Below are 24663 nucleotides of genomic sequence, written 5' to 3'. Positions count from 1 at the left end.
GGTGGCTCGGGTTCAAGGCGGGCAAACCCTGCTGCCAGCAGACCTTTAGCAAATGTGCCCTTACGTGCCGCAATGCGATACCCCGATGAGCTGAGATCCCGATTTAGGGGCTATGAAGTCACTAGATCCTGGCCTTATTGAATGATCTTTGATGATTATTTTTAACTTGTCACATGCCTGATTAGGTCGTGAATTATGCAACGCGACGCGCGGGAGGCTTGTGCTCTTTAGCTCACACGAATGGCATCCAGGGGTTGCCTTGTGGCACCAGATAAACACGGGGATGATCTTCCGCGGGAGACACTGGCAAAAATGTCAGAGGGGCCAGCCTCACTCAGGCAGAAGTACGAGATCCAAATAAGGCCCTGCATGGCTGTGGGAGTCTCCCATCCTCAAACGCTGTTAAAATGTCCATCAATAAAACAGGCTCGGCACAGGCAGCGCGGAGAGGCAGCAGCTGTTGGGGTGGCAGCATTTCCGCAGGGGGTGCGGCGTGAGCAGCAAAGCCTGGCCCCACTCCCATCTCCTCCTGGCATTGCTGGGGTAAGTGGGAGGGTTTGGGGCCAGTTCCTGCTCTTTCAGGGACAGCCCTGGCTGCCCAGAAGGGCAGAAGCAGAGCAGCTCTCTGCTGGCTGCAAGAAATTTGGGCTAAAACCCCACCGGAACAGCCCCTGGCTCAGGCACGCAGCCGATGCTCGCAGCTATTCCCCCGCCTGGCACACGGTGAGAGCGAAGCGCCGTGCTCAGCCCCGAGGTCTCTGAGCTCAGCTGTGCGACCGAAAGCTTGCAGAGGCAGATGAATGGCCTGGGCCAACCTCCCGCACACCAGCGGTCGGCAATGACTCACCGCACTGCGGGAGGAATGATTTCTCAGCCTCCAACTATGGGGATTTCTTGCAGGAGAGCCCGATTTAACTGCCTGCTGCCTGGTTGGGCAGGAGCATCCACAACGTGCCTGCCAGAGCATCATGCTGCAGGCAGTGAGCAGCAAAGACATTGTAGGGGTTATTTTGGGGAGGAAACGTGAGAATCTGACACCCTTCGGCACAGTTCAGCACTGCTGGCCCAGCAGGTGGTCTGGGCGTCCGCTCCTCTAGGTACATCTCTGCATCCTTCTTCGCCCCAGTTATCCCCAACTTTCCAACATGAGATGCACACGGGTAATGTGCACCTTCCCCCTGCTCTCGTGCACTGCGGGGAACGGTCTGCGCTTGGGGTCTGCCTGTCTGTGCAAACCCACCCGCAGGACGGATGGACGGACGGACAGCCACTCACCCGGCCGGGGTAGCTCTGGAGGAACTTGATCTTCTCGTAGAGCTTGATGTTGTCAGCTCGCAGGTTGTCCAGCTCGCTCTGCAGCGCCTGCACCGTGTGCTGCATCATGCGGTTCTCCTGCAGAGGGGAGCAGGGGGGCTGTTAGCAGTGAGGTCGAGAAGAAGGGAGACGGGGGCTGTCTGGTGCACCCACCAGGATCCAGCCCAACGCCCATAGCCCCACCAGTTCCCCATCCCGATGTGGGATGCAGAGCCACAAAGCTGAGCTGGGGCTTCAGTGCAGCCCCAGGAAGGACCAGGTGCTCACGGTCATGCCAGACCGGTGTCACCTCACCATGCAAACGCGGGCAGCTCGCTGAACCTCCAAATCCCAGGATAGCTGAGGTTGGCAGGGGCCAATCCTTACCGAACTGAGCTCCCTGGATCTAAAGATGCTGGGCATCCTCAGTGTCACAGCAGCAGAGCTGCACGGCTCCACTGTTGGTTCAACAAAGTCGTGCAACAATAGCAGCGGGGAGGCGAGGGGAGGTGGGGGGCACCCCGAGGTGCAGGGGCAGCCATGAGGTTGGCAGCACGGAGGGGAGACGAGGGCAGGTGACAAAATGCGTTGGGACACAACTTGTTGCCACCATGCAGCAAGGTGTGGCAGGACCAGGAGTAAACGCTCGGCTTTGCCACCCCCGATGCAGCACCACGTTCATCACCATGCTCTCCCCTCCCAGTAATTCAGATCCCTCAGCTTTCAATTAAAATTGCTCCTTAATTAAAATGGCCCCAGCTGCTGCCAAATGGGGCCCCCAATGAAGGGCTGGGGCAGCCAAGGTGGGCAATGGGTGGTGCAGAGCCAGCCTGCCAGCTGGTTATTTTGAGCTGTGCTTCAGCTGGGTAAAGTTTCTGCAGCGGTGCTGCTGGCATTGTGCTGATAATAAACCCCCTGCAGGCCACTGAAGCAGCCAGTGCCAGCATGCAGGTGCCACCATCCCCTCGCCACGTACCCCCTCCAGCTCCTGGTTCCTGGCTCGGAAGCGCTCCCGCTGGCTGGAGATGATGGAGAGGAGTGAGTCCACCTGTCCCTCGGGGAATGTGGCTCCGGGCACCGGCGGGTGACCTGCGGACAGCGCTCAGCTTCAGACAACCCGGCGGACACCCGCCACCCACCCTGCAGCAGCAGGGCTTGCTCGCCCGCAGCCACCACCGGCTTGCCGTGCCCCAGTTTGTGGGTGCCCCATGGGGGGGGCCGTGCCCATCGCCCCCTCCCTCCCCGCCTGCCTTCCCAGCAGCAGGAGGCCCCAGCGGCTGCGGAGAGCTGCGTCCCCCAGGGCTGTGACTCCACGGCTGTGCAGAGCAGCTATTCCTAGCGCAGGATGGGTGGCTGCAGGTCGTTTGGCTTGGTGGGACTGCTGCCGTGATGCTGTTTATCGTGGGTTCGCAAAACGTTTCGAAACAAATAAAAAAAAAAAAAGAGGAAAGGAAGTGGGGTTTTCTTCCAGAAGAGCCAACCGTCGTTATTTATTTGATTCATTTTATCCTGCAGACCTCAGTGCAGGAGCTGATGTAAAGGAAACATTTAGCTCACTGGCTCCAGAAGGGATTTGGTAGGAAAAGAGCAAAATCCAAAGCACGGGGTGCGTGCTTTAGCCCAGGTTCAACATCTTGGCATGTGCCTGCTGCCCTGTCTCAGGAGGACCAGCAAACCGTGCTGAACATGGAAAACCCATCACCATCCCTGCTGAAGGCCATGTCTGCACCCGCCTTGAGCATCCTCGTGTTGCCATCCCCTGGAGGTGACTGCCACCCTGCCCACCCCTCTGGGATGGTTCCCTGGCATCCTGTGTGGGTTTGTGCCTGCCTCTCACCGTAAAACAGCGCGGTGGCCTCCTTGATGGGCTCCGGTATCTTCTCCAGGCTGGGGACGGCTGCGCCCTGGGGGTGCAAGCAGAAAGGATTCAGCATTTCCCGCCTGGAACCAGCAGACCCATGGGGAGTGTCGCTGCCAGATGGGCTCTCAGCAAGGGTCAAGCCCAAGACAGTGCGGAGAGGTGATGCTCAACCCTCAAACCTGCCCTGTCCCCAGGGAGGAGAAGGATGGGGTGGTCCCCCAATGCCACCCCCTCCCATGCCAGCACTGTCCTGCGCATGGGCACAATGCACCATGCAGCTGGGCAAGGGGCAGGAAGATAAAAAGAAAGAAAAGGGGAAAAAAGAGAAGAAGAAGAAAAAAAAGGAGATGGAACAACCCACATGCCTGCTATGGGCCCGCCACCAGAGGTGGTCAACCCCCGGGGCCACCTTGAGCCGTCCCTGGGGGCTGATGGAGATGAGGTTACCTCCGCATCCGGGCGGTGCACGGCGGAGAGGGCCTGGATGGTGCTGAGGTCGTGCTCCAGCTTGGCGACGAGCTCCTTCTGGCCAGCCAGAGTGGCCGCGGCCTCCGTCAGCTGGATCTGCAGCTCCGCGCAGCGCACTGCAAAACAGAGCCGGGGCCATCACCCAGGGGTGCCCCAACGCCACTCGCTGCACCCAGGGGACTCCAGAAGGGGGCAGAGATCCCTGCCTGGGGCACCAAAGCCAGCATGCGGGCAGTGACCCTGATTCCTTCAGGGCTCTGTCCCTGTTTCTTGGGGTGGCAGGAGCACGGCAGCGATCCCTGGTGTGCTCCAAAGGGCAATCGCCCGGCCTGTCTCAGTGTGATGAGGACAGGAGGTGGCGCCGGGGCTGGGCTCAGAGGGGACCAACCCTGCCCCATGGCACAGGTGAAGGCTGCACGGCCCCCAGGTCCCTGCCCATCTGATTTTCCATGAAGGACCATCCTTCCAGTTGCTCCCCCAAGTAAAACCCATGCCCTAAGCAGCCTCCCTGCTGCAGGGATGCAGGATACGTCCCTCGGTGCCTGGATTTCCAGGTGGGTGAAAGCTCAGGTCCCAGCCTTGCCAGTCCCTCCCTGATAATTCCTGCTGTAATTATCAGCCTGGATTCCAGGCAGCTGGAAGGCAAAACCCCTCCTTTATCAGCAGCCAGGCAGTGAAGGCAGCGCTGTGCTGGGGGGGGCAAGGGCAGGGCTGTGCCTGGGGGTCGCCTGCCCGTGCCCAAGACTTGAGAGGGAAGGCGTGTGGCTCCGTGCTGGCACCACCGCCAATCCTGCCAGCTGCCAGCCCCAAAACCAGCTGTAGGTTGGGGTCCTTGCAAGGGGCTGGGTCGATGCCCTGCAGATGCTGGTGGATTTGGGCTCAGGGTACTAGCGATGGGGCTTGGATGAAATCATGCCCAAGCAACTGCTGCTTTCCTGAAAAACACAAGCTCTGCCAGTGCAATTTTTTCCCCTTTTTCTCCAGAAAGCAATTCTTACGTTATCCATAAGGGACCGAGCTTGTCCTCAGGGAAAGGGAGAGGTCACATGCCTCAGATACAATGCACGATTTTATTTTATTTTTTTTCATCTTTTTCCCCTGCATGTTTGCTTTTTGTAGGCCCAGGCAAAAAGCCCTGCTCAGCCCCCCGGCAGCTGCACTAGCCGAGCAGCCCCACCGGAGGTCAGTGTTCCGCAAGCAATGGGGAACGGCTCCGCGCCCCCGAAGCATGGGTGGCCTGATGCGAAATACTTGCATTAACAAGATTTGGAAAGATGAAAACCTCTTCCCTACGGTTAATTATTTAATTGACTGTCTCTTAAAATTGCATTAAAATGTAATTGGGAAACTCTCCCTAGCCAAACCTGGGCCGTGGGGCCCAGCGCTGCGGAAGGCAGCCCCAGTTGGCACGCACGGGGCCGATGGTGCTGTGGGTGCACCGTGCCCGAGCAGGGCAAGGACCCTGCCCCAGACCCCTCTGCAAGACCCAGCCCTGGTGCCCAGCTCCCTGGTTTCTCTCTGAAATGGTCATTTTGCTTCTGGGTTGCATGGAGTGAGTTTCACAGTTTGCTTAGGAGAGCAAAAGGTCAGCACAGAAACTCGTCTCCCACTCGTAAAGAAAAGTTGCGTCCTTCCTCCCCCGGGGTTCACTTCCAAGGCTTTGGCCACTCTTCCACAAATGGACCATGAAAACAGAAAAGATAGGAACCATGTCTAATACAGAAGTGCATGGAACCTCCTCTGACCCCCCTGCCCTAGTATCTTTCTTTGCAGCTTTTTAAATCACAACTTTCTCTGCTTGGAAGGGCAGAGGCCACCAGCACTCCCCTCCAGCAGCAGCAGGCATTCCCCAGGTCACGCCAGGCTTCAAGGCTGAGCAAAGAGCATCTGCCTTTGTCTCCTCCTGGCTCTGACCCTTCACATGTGCAAATACCTCCAGCGCTGTGGAGGACAGAGTGGTGCTGCAGAAGATAACGAGACAAAGCAGGTGACAGACCTGAGGAAACCGGCATTTTAAAACCCTGTATCTTTATCCTCAAAATTCTTCGTCCCTGACTTTTCAGGCAAGAGAGAAGTCATCTCCAACGTGCCAGGCCTCGCCCTGACATAGCTTTACAAATAAAAGCATTGACATGCATCAACTGGACGGCCCGGTGTGGGCAGAAGTCACCAGCCCTGCCTGGTGCCGCACTGGGAGGTCTGGTTGTTCCTTGCCAGCTCCACCCGATACCCAGAAAGCAAGTACCCGAGGTGGCAGTAGTGCTGAAACCCTTCTCACACCTTCCTGGGGTCCGTGGCAAGGTGGCCGAGCACATGGGAGCTGGAATGGGTTTTGCATGGGGCACTAGCGATGGTATCAGCAGTTGGCTGGGTGAACTGGAACCTTCTGGGACATGGTTTTCCTAATCCGAAACCCCCATGACGCTGATCCAGAAGTCCTGAGCTTTCATCTGGCCTGGCTGGCCAGTAACACATTGGTCATTAAAGAGTTTCATGGTGTCTCTGTAATCACACTCCCAGAAATTCTGCTGACACAAGCATGGGGGCTGAGCAAATCCATGAACCTCTGGTTACGTGCCGCTGAACTTAGGCTACCACCTGAACACCGCAGCCCTGCAGGCACACCTGCAGGACCATCCTGGGAATCCTGGACTCGAAGAGAAGCACCTCTAAGCAAACCATCAGCCACAGGCCTCCTCCCACACAGCCTGCACAACTGACCTGGAGAAGCTGCGAGGGTCCCTGTTGCTGTCAAGAAACTTATGAAGTAGCACAGAACAGAGGTACTGAACAGAGCTTACAGTAAGCAGACACTAGAATAAAATCATGAAGACATATGATGCAAGGATGGGAAAGCCCAGGTCCCCTTCCTGCCTGATCACCCTGATTGCCTTCCCCTCTTCATCTCTCAGCTGCTGGATCTTCAGATCTTTCTGCCATGCCACAGCTCCCCCAGGATAGGTGAAGGGAGACTTCTGATTTCTTCAAACCTTTTCTGCATCACTCAGCATCTGACCTGATGAAATACCTAACCCCAGTGGGGAAGGTGATGAGGCCCTCTGCAATGAACCATGCCCTTTGCAAAAGAATGGTTGTGTGGAAGGAAGAATAATATTGATAAGGCTCTTGAAATGCATCATATCCTGACCAAAACCAAACGAGGGATTAAAAAGAGCCTTGGCTGAGTCCATATGCTCTAAATACGATATCTGTCTGGTGCAATCTCCTGTAGGTCCAGCCTCCTGAGGAGCTTAGCCACAGATGACACTGCCAAGAGACGCGTGCTTCTGGAAAGACGCAAAGTGTCCATGCAGACAGGCCATGCGGCGTCTCAAGCAGAGACAAAACAAACGGTCCTAAGTTGAGAATAAAAGATTTAGATGCCTCTCACACTTCCATTTTGGATAACATGGCCAATCTTGCGTGCCTCCAGGAGCTGCAAGTGAAAATCCTTGTAGCGAATATCGAGGAAAAGTCCCGAGGCGCCAGGCTCTGCAGCTCGCTGCAGGCAGCTCCAGGCCCGGCAGATGCAGGGGCTCTTCGGGAGCACCCGAAGCCAGCGAGCCCAGTGCTGCCACAGAGCAACAGCAACTTTGACTCCTGTAACAAGCCCCAGCAATCGGACTCCCTTGGCAAATCATCCAAAATAAACAGCATCTGTTTTCACAGATGGAGAGAATTAAGACATACTAGCAACTTAGTTTGAAGTTATAAGGCCAGACATAAATAAATGAGAGGCAATCTTTCCATAAGATGGTGGCTTGATTACTGAGGATACAGACAGATGAATAAATCACCTTGGGGTGAGATAGGCTGTAACTTGCTACACATCCAAGAGACTGCAGTAACTGCTCATGTGAATCCTCTTAGCCTGAAGGAAATGAGAGGTAAGTGATATTGCTGAAGGGATCTGCAGGGTAGGAGCACACACATGGGCAGTTATTGCAAATTAGCTGATGCTCTGCACGTTCACACCCTCATTTGCCTCGTGGTAACTTTTTAATCTGCCTCCATTACTGTCTGGCCTCCTTGGATTTACATAACTGTAAAAATATAAGAAAACAAGAAGAGAAATGATGTGGCATGCTTGAAGCTTTCTTTGAAATCTACCCTCTCAGAAGTCAACTGTAGTGCACTGAAATCCAGTACTTCAAAGGTTTTAAGCCTATTTTATTGACTGGAAGGAAGATGATGGTAAGATAACCAAGTCTTGGACTGCCTTGACTTTAAGGCTGAGAAACCCAGGCTCAAAGCCGGAGACTCGCTCAACACAAACACTGGTGTCTGAGTGCGCCAGGACGAGGCGCGAGATCCAAAAAAAGCAGCAGGAGCTGGGTCCTTTGATTTTTCCAGCTCGCTCAGCCTTTCCCCGCGTTGGGCCGCTCTGGTTAATGACCGGGTTGCTGAGGACAGTTACTCAGAAGTTGAAATAGTCATTACTACCCATGCAGAAACAGATGCTAAGGCTTTTTGGCATTTGTCTCCCATGAAAATTTCTAAGCCAACAAAGTCTCAGCTCCACTTCTACCTGATGCCAGAGCTCCCAGGTTTATACATAAATTAAGGCACAATTTCAGGCTTTTAAAATACTTGGCATTTGGCTTTTAAGGAAGTCTGAAAAAGACAGTACTATTATTGCCCAAAGTCCTGCTCCCCTTCCAGGCGAGTCACAGGGAGATGACTTGACTCTGTGTTTTGTAGCTGAAGGGATGAGAGGGCAGTGTCCCTATGTTGCAGATTCTGTCCTGGATGATTTTCTGTGTCCTCTTCTGGTCTATGAAGATGCCAAAGAACAAAAGATCATAGCCAAAATCCTTCTCACAATAGAGTCTTGTTGAAGGCCTTTTCATGTCTTACACCTCAACAGTTCCAGTTCCATCTTGGCCTTTCTGTAGTGTGGGACAACATTTCTGCACGGTCCACAGTTGCATGGGGACCATTTATTTGGTCTTAACTTTATGCAAAGTCTCTTCCTTGGAGCTGCTGTTGTTGTGAGCTGTCAGCAGGCCGAGAAACAGGATAAGAAGGCAGGGATGATTTAACATTTCTTTACTGCAAGGCATCAGAGCCCTGCCTCTCAAATCTAGTGGGTCCTCTGTGGTGCAAATCTGCTCAGAAGTAAATGCTAATGAGCAGGTTGGAGCAGAGGAGCCCAGCCAAGCTGTTTCCTGAGGTCCACCTCACCTCATAAGGCAAAGAAGGAACATCACCAACACCCGAAGGGTATATATTCTTCCAAGAATCTCCTAAGAGTGAATAAAGATAGCGGAGATGCAAGTCAAGTGCTCCAGAAAGCCCAACACGACAGAAGTCACACAAGGATTGGTCTTTTGGGACATTTTGAAGCAACCTCTCTAGAAATCTCCAGAGGGAAGAAAGTTCAGTCAACTCTGAGAGCACCTGTAGTAGCCAGCGTGCCCAGATCATGTTAGTCTGGGAATCATCTTGGCCTGCAGTTTTGCTTACCAGAAGCAATCAGGCTGTCCTCGTTTATCACCTCTGTACCTGCCACAAGATTTGCACATTTTCTCAAAAGGGACAAAAAAGAAAAAAGATGACAAAAAGAAAGGGATGATGACATCTCTAGAAGCCACATGAAACTATTAGGCACCATCTACCTTATCTTTAGCCACTGTTACCAGCCCTGGGAAAACTCCAAGGATAAAGTACAATGATTGCTCTTCAGAGGCAGAGGCTACAGGAGAAAACATCAAGAACCTTCAGCGATGTCCTCTGGGGCTGCATGCAGAAGGTGCGCAGACTTGGCTGGCAAGGGCCAGGACTGGCACTAGCCAAGGCAAGAAGAACAAACCTTATTTTTACTTCCATGTACTGTCAAAAAGACAATAAAAATAGGCACAGTAGGAAGCAGATCACACCTAACAGCCTGAGGACAAAGTGTGAGACCTCTTCTGCCCAGGTGACAAAGGGTTGGGAGCACAGGGAAAAGGCCCTTCACCCGACCTGCTATGCTCACTACACTGGAGGAGACTCCCTTGCAGACTTCATCAGTGCCCTTAGACACAACTGTGAAGGTGACCTTGGGGAAGAGCAAGAGGAGTGAGATGAGGGCCCACCTCACAGCACCTCATGGCCCAAGGCCGGATTTCTGGGTAACGCAGCAAAACAAGGCGGCCTCCTCTACACTGCTCTGCGGCCTGGCCCAAGTTGGCCAGCCACAATGCCCACCTCTCCCTGCACACAGAGGGGCACAAACCTAAAGGCCTGTGGGAAAAATGGCTCCTGAAAAACTGAGGGGCCCCACACTTTGAGGGATGGATCATTTTGACGCCCCTAGGCTGTCATTAAGGAGCTGTTCACCAGCTTCTGGCCTTTCTCTGCCAGCTGCTGGGGGAGGAGTTGCAGGCACGAATTCTGCTCCCTCCCCTCCTTTTCCCCCTTTCCTTTTACCACGTCTCTGGAATTTTGAGGGCCTGCCGGGAAGGGAAGGGTTGAGGGATTTCTCCTTCTCTTCCTCCTGGCCCAGCCACTCCAAAATAAACAGCCCCCAGAAAAGAAACACAGTGCCACTTAATAAATTCACCCTGTAAGGAGAGAGATTTCATAGAGGAGCGGCTTATTTCCAAGGGTACTAAGATAATTACATGGGTAACTAGGAAGAGTTCAAGAAAACAGTTTGAATTTTCTTATCAGTTTCCCATAGCTTGGAGCAAAAAGAAAATAAAATGCTTTACTATAATCAAATCATGTTTTCTGAAACCCTCTGTTGGCAAGTACACAATTTCTTCAGCACTTCCATTAAAATAGAAACACTTAGGAGAAAATGATAGCAGCTTGAAATGGAAATAAGTGGGGCCCAAGAGCACCATGCCAGCTGTTTGCATGGCCCTCACCTGCTGGGATGTCCCCTTGTCATGGAAAGCCAGACCGCCTCTGGCTGGCTGCAGGGCAGGAGTAGGCCCATGGGCAGTACCCGTGGCCCTGATCTGCTCCCCTGGTGCTAACTTAGTCCCGTACCTAAGGATACTACAAACCAGGCTTTCTTCCATTAACTCAGCAAATGCTTGTAGTACTTCCAGTGTAAAATCTCACCCTTGCTACAGCACCTAATTCCAGAAGCAGCTATTGACAGCAGAAACATTAGTGACACCCAGGCATGCCACAGTGCTGACATGAAGTGCCTGTGGGATCATGCACCACATGCTTCTCCTTCTGAAAAGGGCTTTTCAACATCCTTCTGAGGGGCTACCAAATGAAGCTGTGGCTTAAGATCCAGCTACCTCCATGGAATACCCCAGGTATTTGCTCCTGACTTCTGAGATGCGTCCCTGTGGTTTTGGTTACCCTCTGAGTTTCCAGAAATAAACTTCTGAAGATGCAAGCTGAAGAGGTCAGTCTGGTTTTATACTGTGTGCATGATTCTGAGCTACACCAAACCCCCTCCGCCTTCTTCACTACCAGGTCTGTGCTTTCACAAGTATAAGCGATCTTTTAATGATAACATGTGGTTTTAGTACGTCAGTGCCAATACCGCCATACCTAAAGAAAAGTGTGACTTATAAATATGCATATTAACCAACTTGAGTCATAACACTTTAAAAGTGTAGGTGTTCAGCATCAAGCTTAAAGTGATTAGGATAAAATTATACAAGACAATGCCATTTATAGCAATCAACAGTGTGACTGGTCATTAAGCAGTGGGAAAAAAAAAGTGTTAAGCCCAGAACCTTTACAACCTGTGGAACAACCTGTCAGACATTTCAAAAACAGAAAGCACACGTTTACAAAGGAATGAAGGCATTATACAGTACGTTCGATCCATTTTAAAGTGACCCACTCCTGCAGGATTTATCAAAGCTCAAGATGGCAAAGAGGGAGAGCAAAAGCAAGCACCCAATGCTGCACCACGGGGCTGAGAGTGAAACCAGCTGGCTGGGTCCCTGCAGTACCTGGAGGGAAGGGAGCATGTGGGGAAAGCCCGTCCCAGCTCCCCGATCTCCGGGATAGCTAGCTTGACATTTGGGATAAAACTATAGCAGATTTCCAACTTGGGCTTCCAAAACTCCTCCTGCAACACTGAGCATGTCCTACTCCGTAGGAAACAGCCTAGGACACAGCAAATGTGCTTACAGCCTGGTGCAAAAAATACATAGGAAATGTGCATACCTAATGCAGTTAAGGAAGAGACAAAGTAAACTTAGTTCCCTCAAAATAAATTCCAATTCAAAAAACACAATTCAAAAAGCAGACACAGCAGGCCAGGTAAAAGAGCAGTACACAGGCACGCACACACACACACGCTACCTGAAAACCAGAGTATTCAAGCTAGAGGTTTATTCTACTGTTTTTTTAAAATGTAATTCAACTGATGGGTTAAAATATCAGTTCTTTACCAAGACCAAACTTTAAATTCTCTGTAACGACTCAGTATATTTAAAGGAACAACATCTTACAAGGCACTAAAAGATGAATTCATCTTTGGATAAAGTATCTGTAAAAATAAAGAGTGAGCCAAGTATCCATTTTCATTTTTGAATGTCAAGCGCTTCTGACCTCAATTTCTTTAATCTGTTTTTTGTCTGTTTTTTAATTAGCTAATAATATTGTTCTGGTGCTCAGCACAATCCCCCTTGCAGTCTCAGACTCAAAACACATCTTTTCTGTCCGTGAAGCTGGGTGTGCACCTCTCACTGACAACACTTGAATTTCACTGAAAAAGGATACGGTTTGGAAGTCCAACACTTAAAGAAAGTATTGAAAACAACTCCCTCCTCCCCTCAGAAACTGATACACGGGATGTACATTTTCGTCCCCATGGTAAACACAAATCCCCACCGAATCCAGCCCCTTCATTCCCCTGGACATTACTGACAGAGTCAGAACACCAATGTAAATGTTTGCTGCTTGGACTCAGGTCTCACCTTAATAAAGACAGCCCACGCGTAATTGTGTTTGTATAAAAGATATTTACTTCAATTATCACACCTAGGGTGCTAGTGAATAATAATAATAATAATACATCGTGTGAGTTTCATACAGTGATATTGCTTCTCCATATCATATAGGGACCGTTGTACAGTGCTGAGAACAAACATTATATGGCTAACCAAACAAAGACAGAAGAAACAATGCCATTCTGCTGACGGAGGGAGCACTTCCCTGCTACTGCCAGCCATATAAACTCTTACTTTTTATGTTTAAACAAATACCAAGAAATAAAATGTTACAAAAGATGAGTCACAGCAACACAATGTGGGCTTCTCAAAGCTACTTGTACAAAAAATGACACTTTTTTGGTCAATTGGGTCTTTGTGAGGATCTTTTTTTTTTTAATCTGTGATTGTGAATATAACAAACAAGCTCTAAAAACATCTAAGACTTAGTGCGTTACAGAAAAAATATAAAATACTGCTAAAAATGTAAGACACCACAATACACTGGGGTAAAAACTGAGCTTATTATTTAAAAAAAAAAAGTTCTCAGGAAAAAGTACACCACTTTCTGTTTGAGTTCATCTTGTGCTGTGTTAGTAGTCGGGGCATTTCAAAGGTCTGCCCATTATCATGGCAAGTAGTTATTGCACAAATGCAAAGAGTTAATTTTTTTAATAAAAAATGAAAAGGGACATGAGGGAAACAATTAAAAAAAAAAAAAAAAGAAATCCCCCCCACCCCAGCCAGCCTCCATCTGCTTTGGAATTAAAGTCCAAATTCGTACATTTGACATTCGCGGAGCATTTCCAGCGAGTGGGGCGCACAGTGCCCGCTTTTGTGAAAGGAACGGCAGAAAACGCTTTGCAACACAGAAATGCATAGAGTATTCTGACAGGAACAAGCTTTTTCTTTGCTGAGGTTATCCAATCGTTACCATAGGGCCTTTTTTTCTTTTCTTTCAGACTACGTCAAAGGAAAAAAAAAAAACCTCGCGTGGGAAATGCATCTGATGGTTTTTAGTGGGACACCCTTGAAAGGCAAAGTGCAAATTTGCTTCCAAATCCACAGAAGTGGTGATGTGCCCTGCAACTAGCTCAGCACCTTCCCCCTTTGCCCACCATAAGGTCTTACCATGGGGCCGGCCGGCTCGGTGCTCACCGGCGGCCCTCTGCCCTGTCCCTCGTCCCTCGTGCAGACACGTGCTCCCCTGCCGCAAGCAGGGGGAATTTCTAGCGCAACGGTTTTCATTTTTGCTTCTGCAGCTTTTCTCTCGCTCACTCGTGACATGTTACCTAGCCAGGGACAGCCTGTCTGAACGTGTTTCCACACCGCAAGAAAACTTAAACAACTCCTCCGTGACAAAGATCAATTTACAATGTGCATTTCCAGAGTTCACACCAGGAAAAGTTGCTGCTGCACCAGGTGTTTTTTTTTTCTTTTTTTTCCTTTTTTTTTTTGATTTTTTTAAATTTTTTTTTTGTTTTAAATCTTGACCAACTTTGAATGAGAAGAAAATCAGCTTTGAATTCAGAAATTCAAACATATGCCAACAAAGATGAACATCACAGGAAACCAGTCTCTCATTTTAAATTAACACGCGAGTAAATCACAATGTACTTTGACAAAGGGGCACTGCATCTTCATGAAATTCTCAGTAGAGGCTCTAGGAGGCTAAGGGTATTTTCTCTCTCTGTATATTTTAAGTCTCTTCTCTCACAACTGAGGCTTCTTATTCTCAGTCCTAAATTATTTTAAAACTATTTAAATAATATTATTTATTAGGCATTTAGATAAAATACTTTTTTTTTTTTTTAAAAAAATGATTGCTCTAGGAAACACAACAGGGGCACAATGATATGGATACGAGCCGACAGCACCCCACTCCATCCAACTTTCTCCAGTGTCTGCTCACGGGATATGTATACTCCTGTTGTGTTCGTATCAAATAAAAACAAACCTCAAAAAAAAAGAAACTGTTAAAATTAATCTCATAAATAGGAAATGTTAGATTGTTTTCCTAATTACAAACCGCCTTTATATATTTCACCTTATGATGCTGTAGAGAGAGCAAGCTTGGAGCGTGACACAGAAGTGCTGCTGAGGGCTGAGGATGCAGGTGGGAGGAAGCCCGAGCTTCGCCAGACCCAACGCGATGGGACTGACCCTACAGTGCCTCGGCCCCCCCAGCCAGCCCTGAAGACAAGACAGACAGCATGGATTCCCAATGGCACGAAGGACACGTAGCAGTTAGCGAGGGCTGGAGCCCATGAGCGGTTCCTGAATGCGGACAGACCTGCGGGCACAGCACGGGCCTTGGGAGCGTTAACGCCACCGGGCAATGCTGGGCTTTCGAAGCCTGTACCCTCCGTGCTGCTGGAGCCAAGCCAGGCAGGGCTGTTCGTCAGGAACCCGAATTCTCTAAACCAGTGCTTGCGCTCGCCTGTGTTCAGTGGACGGGGCCTCCAGATGCAGAGTGAGAATTTCTATTGCACGAAGACTTAACGCACAGTGTTTGAAGTGCTCAGTAGCAAGGGGGCAACTAACGCTGGGCCACGCAAGTGCTCCTTGGTTGGCGCTTGCTTTCCCCCCACCCAAGTGAAAAGCTGTGAATGCTGCGATCTAGATCACTGTGCTTTAGATTATTCTCCACGAAGAGATTAGAAAATAAGGCACATAGCTTTCCAAGTATAGAAAGTTTGTTAAAGACTACATTTTAGGAAAGTAGCGAGAACTAAAAACTTAATGGGAAATGCAGTAACGTACAGGATTTTGATGACATGCCTGTTGAATTAAAATAAAACCATTTCAAACTAAACTAACCTCTTTCCCCCATAAAAGACCTTTCCATGATCCCCACCTCCTGAGGAGGTGAAAGGAAATGGAAGCCCTGCTCAAGGAAAAAGAAAAGGACAACACAGAGGTGACCTTGCTTATTCCCCACACGTCTCCTTTAGGAGCCAGATGCTCAAGCACTTGCAGCAGAGCCTGTACCAGCATCCAGAGGTAACTAGGTACTTTGGAAACACTTTTAAAGCTAGTAATAATTTACTCACATAAATAATACATCAAAATAGTACTAAGGGTCTAATGTAAACTAACAAAAGCCAGAGAAGTCTGACTGAAGGACTGATTGTAGAAAACATCTTTTTTTTTTTTTAGTTACTTGGAGATAGGATTGTACTTCAGAGCAAGTCAAGTGCCAAGTTTTAGTTCTTCTCTTGAACACACAGCACTTGTCTTCCAAGAGGAACTGTGAAGTAGAGAATTTCAATCTCATTCCCAAGAATACTTGAATATTCAGCTCAGGGAAAGCAAGAACAAACCACTTGCTTGTACTTGTTACTTGGCTAAATTTACCGATCAGTGGTTTTTGCAATTGTTTAAATACATGGCAAAATTCTTTACTCTCCATCTTCCCACTGTACATAAATATAGCACAGTATAATTTACTTGTGCAGCTATCTAGCATATTAACTTCTCCTAGGCCACATCATAGCAAACCCCTCACACCAACTGTTACGGGATGTTACAGACAAAGTTTGACCCTTAATTTCAAATTACCTGGCTTTTGCACATTTCAGACCCTCGGAATTATTTTTATGTATTCTGAACATGATCTTCTCCCTCCCCAGGTTAGCTGAACCCGCATATCTCAAGAAATCCGACCTCTCAGATGAATAATCCTGCATTTACAACACGGAACTCATCCGACAAATGGGAAAATAGCATGCTATGCATTAAGATACAAAGTAGTTTTAAGCCTCCACTCACCTATGCCCCAAATGATTTGATGATTCTGGCTGTAGCAATTCTACTGCCCCACCGAGACCAAGCATGTAAATATTATACATACAGGGGGCTTCCCATACTGGAATCATGTACATACACACTTAACAACTCCTAAAAATGCATATTCATTACCCGCATCGACAGAAGATGTAACACGACTTAATGCCATGATTCCTGTTACCAACAGAGAGATGGTGCTGTTATGAACATTACCACAGAATTACACAGTAACTATGCCACAAGCAAGTGTGTCACCTAAGCAGCAGGGAACTCCTGGCCTGACTCTCCACTTCCATGGATCTTTGGATGAAGATTGTACTACGTTGTACAAGTGTCTCTAAGAATCAAACAGAAAGTCAAAGACGTGATATTGTGGGGACTTTAGCCGTCTACTTTTGCTGTACTGTTTCCTACGTTATTTTGCTATGGTCAGGAATTCAGTCATTCTTGGCATGTGTCTGTTTCAACAGACAACCAGAAACGATACTACGAAACCAACGGTTTTGGTCATAAGAAATAACAGAACTGTGGCAAAACCCTTCTACTAGCATCACACGAGTAAAGCAAGCCTGAACAATGGCAGAAATTGCCCTTTGTAGAACAGCTGGACAAGGAAAAATACAATAATCTCATTAATTTTTTAAAAGGGGACATTTCCTTTTAAAGCACTTTTGTGTCTCAACATGTTTGTGACTAGTAATGAAAAACCAACCCTGTGCATCAGACCATCTTTTTCTCATTCATAAACTAGTTGTAGAAATGCATGCTTCCCTGGACAGCCAAGGGTTTGGGGTTTGACACAGAGGTTGTGGGAAAAGTGGGTGCCCTTGGTCCTTGGCTGTACCAGAGGTTCTCACTAATAAAACTTCAATGAATGACTTCGTTCAGCTGGGAAATGACCTTACAACTAATAACTTGCATCCCGTATGCCACAGTACCAGTGGACTGGGGGGAAAATCATCCCTGAGGAGAGAGATGGCACCACTCACACACCTATTTTAAGGCTTTTTTGAAAACTTAAGTGCACAGGCCTAATGCTAACCTTCTCCAAAAGGATAAATTTCACCTTCAGAGCATAGAAACTTTATATCCTTGCATATTAACGGGGTAGGGTACATGACCTGGTCATGTAGGATTAGTCCCTAGGCATAGCATAAAGGGCTTGTCTTGCTTTAAAGTTCATTATTAACTATATTTTACATATGGCATAGTCAATACATCCCACAAAAGGGATGGGGAGGAAAGAACTTATTTGTGAAATAATATTTCTACATTTCAGAGCTCAAACGCATACGTGAAGGAGACAGGGACCACTAGGTCACTTCTCAAACTGAGAAGGTTAAGCCAGAAAAGAAACCTAGATCTTGTGCTTTCCAAGCCAGTGATTCTCCTTGCAATTTAAAACCATCCAGCAAGATTTTAAATCACTGGAAAAAAAATATATTTTTGTACAGAATTTTTAAATTCTCTCTTTTTTCTTTTCAATAAGTTGATTGTATATGCAACACAAAGGAAGAAAATGTTGATGTTCAAGTAGTGGGGCAACAGAAAGTGCAAGGGGAATGCAGCAGGCCAATGTATGTGTGAACTGAATACTGCTTTACAGCTGTTTTGTCTGAGTGAGTCACATTTAGGATTAAGAAGATATGAGCAAATTGTCTCAGCAGGGTCAAAACCCAATTCACTCCCGGGAAGGGCATGATTTGGTTTTAGTGAATGTGAAATCACCCTCCCCCCCACGTAAGAACCAACTTCTCTTCTCCTGTGTTTCTGATAGTCTTCAAGAAACACTCACAGCACAGGACTCAGCCACACAGGGTGGCTCTAGGACAGAAAATACTCTAGGATATGTACACAGAGTCAAGAAGTAAGAAGAGAGAGTTTAAGAAACTCACGTGTTAAAAAGACACAAATGAAGCAAAAATAGTGCCCTCCATCTGCATGCAACAAACTGCTTTTCTTTCAGCTTGCAACAAATTGCTAAGTAAGATTTCTGATCTCTTTGCAACCTTGCTAAAGGCACTAGTCCAGATTACTGCAACATTTAAGTTTAAATAAACTGATTTGGATTTAAGTGCAAGGAAGTGTCCAAAACCAAGGGATTTTTTTTTCATGTATTCTCATAATTTATACGTGGTCAAAATATTATTTTTTCCTGTTTCTAACCAGCGCTGTTTTTGCCAGAAGCATTTTTATTTCCTATAAGTTTTAAGAATACTTGGAATTAGTAATTTTAAGATGGAAAACGACAGACTTCTGACTGCAACTGTGCGAGTGGGGACTGCAATCACTGTTACCATTTTCCATTATTTCAGTACATTACTTTGTCAGATCTCCCTCAACCCTAATTTAGGTAAATGTATCACCTTTCTAATTTGAGTTACCACCAGAATGATGCACCTCTATAGCTTACTATTACTCCCATTAAAGGACTGAAAACCAGCAACTTTTAAGTAATTGGATAGAGAATATTGCATAGAATTGTCGCATTCATTAACCCCCTTCTCTACACCATTCCCATATGAACAAGTTTGATAAAACTATTGTGAGGATCTTTCACCTAATGAGAAAGGCACATGTAAATATATATTTTTCTCTTTAACTATATGACTGATCTTTCTTATTACAGCAAAGAGTTTTTTACTGAATATTCACTAATTCATGATAAGGACAGAGCGCACTGATAAAGGTTCCTTTAAAATGTGGCTCTATTTAGAGACATTTTACAGATGAATAAATAAAATGGTCAAATTTTACGGCATCAACAACAACTGTAATTAGAACCATTTCTGCCAATCGTAATGTGCAAACCTGTCATCTGAAATTTGTATCCTCAAATATGGAAGTGCATTGAAAATCACACTGGATGACCCCTCTGCCAAGGGATACTCTTCCCTTACTTTTACCTAAACAAGTATTACACCTTTTGCCTTTCCTAACCATCCAGAAAGAAAAACGACAATTTTTTGCTGCAATATAAAGGTATTTTTGTTAAAATAGCCTGGGCCCTTCATCCACAGCTTTAGAACAGCATAGAACTCGACATAGAAAGAGAAAATAAAACTATTTTTAAAGAACCTCGAGAAACAAATCAGAACAAAATAGACTCTGGCATTACATCTTTTCTGAAAACTATCTGTGCTTTTATCCATTGGGAGAAAAATGTCATCAGTGAGTGCTCTGCTCCCAGGCTCCGTGCTCTGCAAAGTGACCATGCCACGGGATGAGCCCCAGGTCCCCTGTGCCTCTGTAACACCGCTCGCCTTCCCGCGCAGTGACCGAAGAATATAAAAAGCCCCAGTGCTACTCTCTGGCTTTTCTTCTCCTGCAACTTTTTTGTCCTTTTCTGTTAATCAAGTAAAAAGAAAGTTACTCCAATACATATTTTTTCTGAAAAGCGTTACTTTCAAATGCCGCGCAAGAACAGAAATACAGCTAAAATCTTTCAGTGTTGCTGAAGTTAAGTCTCTGAACCAGGGAGGTCTCTGCCCGTTCGGAAAGCCAGTAGGTAGCTCATCTCCAACAAGAGAATCTCAGCAGTAGTTCAAGCTAATCCATTTTGCTTTCCAATGGAACAGAAAAGCAGCTGTGACCTTGGCTAAAAATCGGGAACAAACAGCTGGGTGCATCACTTCAACTCTACAAGCTCGGTCTGAGGGCGTCCGTCTGCCCGTGCCCTGAACGAGGCGCTTACCAAGGGACCCCGAGTGACGCCCAGCGGGGCGGCCGGGCTGCCCCCACAGCATCTCAGCAGGCTAATCCACATTCAACGCAGATCATTAAATATGAAACAACAAAAGGAGCTAAGCCATTAATAAAGTGCCAAAAATACAGGAAATACTGACAGCATTTGATTTGATTAATTTTATAATAGATGCCAATGACAACCCTTGGCAGGATGGAGTGACTTCTGACTTGTGAATGCTGTCTTTATCCAGCAAAATTACAAGATTCAAATGTAATGATGGAGCTTAGAATTAACAGTTAGTGTTATAACAGAAAAATTTCCTCTAGGGCAAGCTACAGATATGCATTTTAAAAACCATTATAGCATTAAAAACTGGGCAGATGCTAAAGAACCCTAAAGAACTAGTGGAAATCTGAAAAACTATCTAAAAACAAACAGGAAAAAAAAAAGATACAAGTTTCAAGGCACTTACGTATTGCTTATTAAGAAGAGAGATCGACCTTAAATGCTGCATTTGTGTTCAACCTGTGAATACAGTTCTGCTGTCGGATAATGCAGCAAGAGCTCTCAGTAAGCATTATGGAATGCAATTATATCGACACAGGCACAAGAACAGTTTGGGGAATATTAATTTTAAAAAAATGATCAAACAGAAAAAAAAACACGAAACCTCTCTATCGAGAAAGCCGAGAGTAACCACTTGACTGCATCAAGCACCTGGATCTCAAATCAGCAGACAAGGACAGTAGAAACAGACCGGCAAATGTACTGCCTAGAATTACCTAAAGAAACAAACAACCACAATACAACCTGAACCGAACAATAAAGACAAAAATTCAGAACATAAAATATCTCTGTCTTCTCATCAGAAGTTTTGCTTCACGGCTGAAGACGCATCTTGTTATGACTTGTATTAAGGTAGGCGTACTTTTACCAGGACGCGCATTTATAGATGGTGCTGTGCTTTTTACGTCAAACCAGACCATTGTACAGATACAGAGAGGTAACACTTTGCTTCACCACGTTATTTCCCTTGCTGGCCATTCCTGTGGACTAACTGCACTCCAGATAAGAAGCCAAAATCGCTTCCAGTACGGGCTGTCACACACTGGTGTTTGCTATTACAGACCATCTCCTCAGCTCATCACAGAAAGGGGCCGTTGCTCTCTCTGTTCCTCGATTTTAGTTTTGCATCACAAGTCCCCAATACCCAAGGAGGTACCCTGAAACAGCTAGCAGTAAAAAGAGGAAACAAATCCCTGCCTTTCAGCCTCCTAGAGCCTTCTTTTCTTAATCATGAAAAGGATTGATTTTAGTGTACTGATTCTTAATTTGTGAAACTTGCGCTAAGTGCTGCTGTTGCATGTTAAGAGACTGTAAATGAAATACATAAGTTCTAAAACATCATGCAAGAAATGTGGTTTCACATCTTACAGTCAAAAATCCTACTAATGAATTAATACAAGCACACTGAGGTGTAATATTGGGAACATACCTTTAAAGTCGGAACTCCTCTCCCCATCCCTCCCTCCCCCAAAATCAGAAAAGTAATATTAATTAAACTTAAGAAGTAATGAATGCACCATTAAAGTGTCATCAAAAAGATGCTGACCTAAGACAAAAGTTCAATGATACACAATACGGTCAAAAAGTCTTCAATCAATAATATACAGTATGACAACTACATCTTGTAAATTATACCCAATACTGCCGGCAGTCTATCCCTCTAAAGAATATTTGCCCCCTTTCATCCCTTCCTAACAATCAGATAATAAAATACAGCACCTATAAATAAGCAAAAAAAAATTATATATATATATATTTATATATATATATATATTCCGAAATCATCTATTGTTAGTTTTAAAGATATGGCAATAAAGGAGTCTAAATTAGCAAACTTGTAGAAGCCATAACTGATAAAACAGCTTATTGAAAAAAGGTGGCAGTAATGCACTCTATGTGTGCACAAGTACGTAAGAAAATACACAGACGTATAAAATTGCACGCACACACTCACACACACACATCCTTCCACACACCTCTATGCTCACGCATATACATATAGACAACAGGAGGAGTTAGAGACAAGTTAGAATTTGATTTGTACTTTGATCAGCCCTAACCTGTGCATAAAAAAATGGCAAAAGGCTGTATTTCTGCAGGGCAGAATGGGCTAGACTGGGACTCGAGAGCATGAACGTTTTGGTTTGGAGTTTGGGCTGCTTCCGTCTTGGTAAGAGCCCATCTGGTCATTGCCATGTACTATTATTCCACGTAAAAAATAAGCTTCCCACAACTAAAACATATTTAAAATCAGTGCTTGTGGTGGGAAGAGAGTCAGTAAATGGCCACCTACAGCAGGAAAACTTCTCTATCTGAGGCAGCTCCAGTCCCCTCTTAGTGGTGTGTGACAGCAGTCGTACACATGAACTACGCTTTCATCGGTTCCAGGTAAGCTGAACATTTCGGGTTACAGAATACGTCCCCGAAGTAGCAGGCTGAAATGTTACTGGCCAACGTTTTTTTGAGCTATCTGACTTTACTGAAAGGAAATCCTGTACACTATGAACCAAGTGAAATGATCAAGTACATGCTGTTTCTAAGTTGTCTCCTAAACCTCCTAGATATGAGGTCTGATCAGCGTGCTCTGTGGTTAGAGGTTAAAAAGCAGATTATAAAATACCTAGATTCAGATTTTTTTTTGTCCTGATTTGGCCTAAAATGGAGTGTATTAAACAAATTCTGGTCTGCAAAAGACCAGAATCAGTTAAAGCTATGAAACAATGTGCACTACGTGTCAATATTCTATTTCACTTACAAGAAAACACTAAGTCAGCTACCACAAATTAAGATATTTTCCTGATGTGACTTTTTTTTTGTTTTGTTAAAAAATATGTGGAGTAAATGTGTTTTTTCTTTTTTTTAATTCAAAGTTTCAAACAACAAGATTCTTTTCTTTTCTTGAAAATATGTAGGAATCCAAACTAGTGTGTTTAGAGTCGGTTGACTGTGCAATCTCTTAGTGGCAACTGAACAGCTACAAAAAACTTTCTTTTTTTTTTCTTTTTTTTTTGAAAAATCTCCCCTTTTTTCCTGGTTTAAGAAGATAATAGTGTATTATCGCTCTGTAGCCATTAGATGGCAGATAAAAAGCCCCCTTTTAATATGTGGGTTTGATTTTTTTTTTAAACGTTTTTCTTTTTTTTTAAAGCCCACACCAAAGAGGAGGGCACAAGGCAAAGCTGTATGAGTTATTCCAGAAATTGTGGAAATCACTTAGGGCAATAATAAAAACACTTCAGGGTACAAAAAAGCTCGACTACACATTTCAGTTTTCTTCCTCGAAAACACAAACATAAATTGGGCTTAACGCTCCTTTTGTTTTCTATATGCACCTTGGCCTATGGCGTTTTTGCCCTGTGGCCCGCAGGGCGGTTAAGTGCGCAACACAATAAAACCAGTAGAGGTCCAGTTTCACTTCCCAGCTCTCCAGAGTTGGGTGAGTTTTAATCTCAAAACTCCCACTCGACAGCCTCTTCTCGACTCGCGGCCTTCTCCAAGCGGTGGATTATGTTGTTCAAGTTTGCTGCTTTCTTTTTCCTCAAGGAGCTGTCTCGCGTGTTCCTGGAGCTCGCGGCCTCGGAGAAGCTGAACAAGCTCTGGAGAGAGTTGGCTTTCTGCGAGCCTGCGGCCGGCGTCGAACTCGTACTTGGCACGCTGGAGATTTTCTCTGAACTTTCTTTTGACTTGTAGGAGCTCTCCCCTGTAAGGACTGAGGTGGAGGCAGCTGAGGTAGAGGCATCCCCTTCCGTGGCGGAGTTGGGCAGTGTCTCCAGAGCTTCTCCTGAACGCTGAGACCCCGCTGGAGAGCTCTGGCGCGGCGCTCTGAGCCTGCCCTCATCGTCGGTGTCCTCCAGGCTCTCCGCTCCCAAGAGGAACGGCTCTGCTCTCTCCGAAGGCCTGGCGCCAGGCAGTGCCTCTTCCCCTGCTTCCAGAGCCGACTCCGCTTGCCCTCCCTGAGACTTTGTGGTTGCATTGCTGTACTCGTCCGCCTCCGGACCGCTCGGCTTTCCTTCAGGTGGGCCTTCTGCGTCCACACCGTCGCAGCTGTCTCCCTCCGAGCTGTGAGTGGCTCTGCTGCTTCTCGCCGAAGGAGAATCGCTCGACCCGGCCTGGCTCTGGCTTCCCGCTTGGATCTCCTCGATGAACAGCTCCCGGCGGATGCGAGACCTAGGAGACAGATGAAAGGGATGGTGAGGCTGCTGGCGGCCACACAAAGCCTCGCTGCCACGTAACACGCACCTTCCCAGGGTACCAACACCAAAAACTTGCAACGCCCTTCCCTAAGAAGCCAGTTTGCCTTGGCTACAGGACAGCTGCAACAAGCTGGGGTGGTGAAAGAGCTCACATGCTCCAATTCAAAGGACTGGCGCAAAAGGCATTCGGAAGAATGTGGAATATTGTCAAGATGCTCCTAATTTTGTTCTCCCTGGCCACACACCCACTTCTAAGCCTGCTGTGCACGGAAGGACCTAGGCTGCAAAACTCTGACTCCTCCAAAACACGGTGGGAGGAAGGTTGGTCAAACCCAGGACTTTCAGCAGAATACCGTTTCTGGTAACCTGTTCAGCGCTTAGTTTTTGAGAGTGACCCATCTGACCTTAACC

General features: G+C 46.8%; 1 protein-coding gene across 25 annotated transcripts in view; it reads right to left on the bottom strand.

The window, feature by feature from the left end:
* CUX1 (cut like homeobox 1) overlaps window positions 1-24663 on the bottom strand; it is a 270215-nt gene that overhangs the window by 6000 nt on the left and 239552 nt on the right. For 23 of the 25 annotated variants that reach the window (XM_040532621.1, XM_040532622.1, XM_040532624.1 and 20 more), the window contains one exon: window positions 12823-24226. In XM_040532621.1, coding sequence (XP_040388555.1) covers window positions 23509-24226 — 718 coding nt within the window. In that variant the 3' untranslated portion in view covers window positions 12823-23508. Of the gene's footprint in view, window positions 1-1275; window positions 1393-2269; window positions 2383-3130; window positions 3198-3601; window positions 3739-12822; window positions 24227-24663 lie in introns of those variants that run through there. The other 2 variants (XM_040532644.1, XM_040532645.1) reach the window with 1 other exon arrangement.

This window comes from Cygnus olor, chromosome 20 (assembly GCF_009769625.2).
Source record: "Cygnus olor isolate bCygOlo1 chromosome 20, bCygOlo1.pri.v2, whole genome shotgun sequence".
Lineage (NCBI taxonomy): Eukaryota > Metazoa > Chordata > Aves > Anseriformes > Anatidae > Cygnus > Cygnus olor.
The sequence above is the reverse complement of the archived record's forward strand: the minus strand, read 5'-3'. Positions and strand labels throughout refer to the sequence as shown.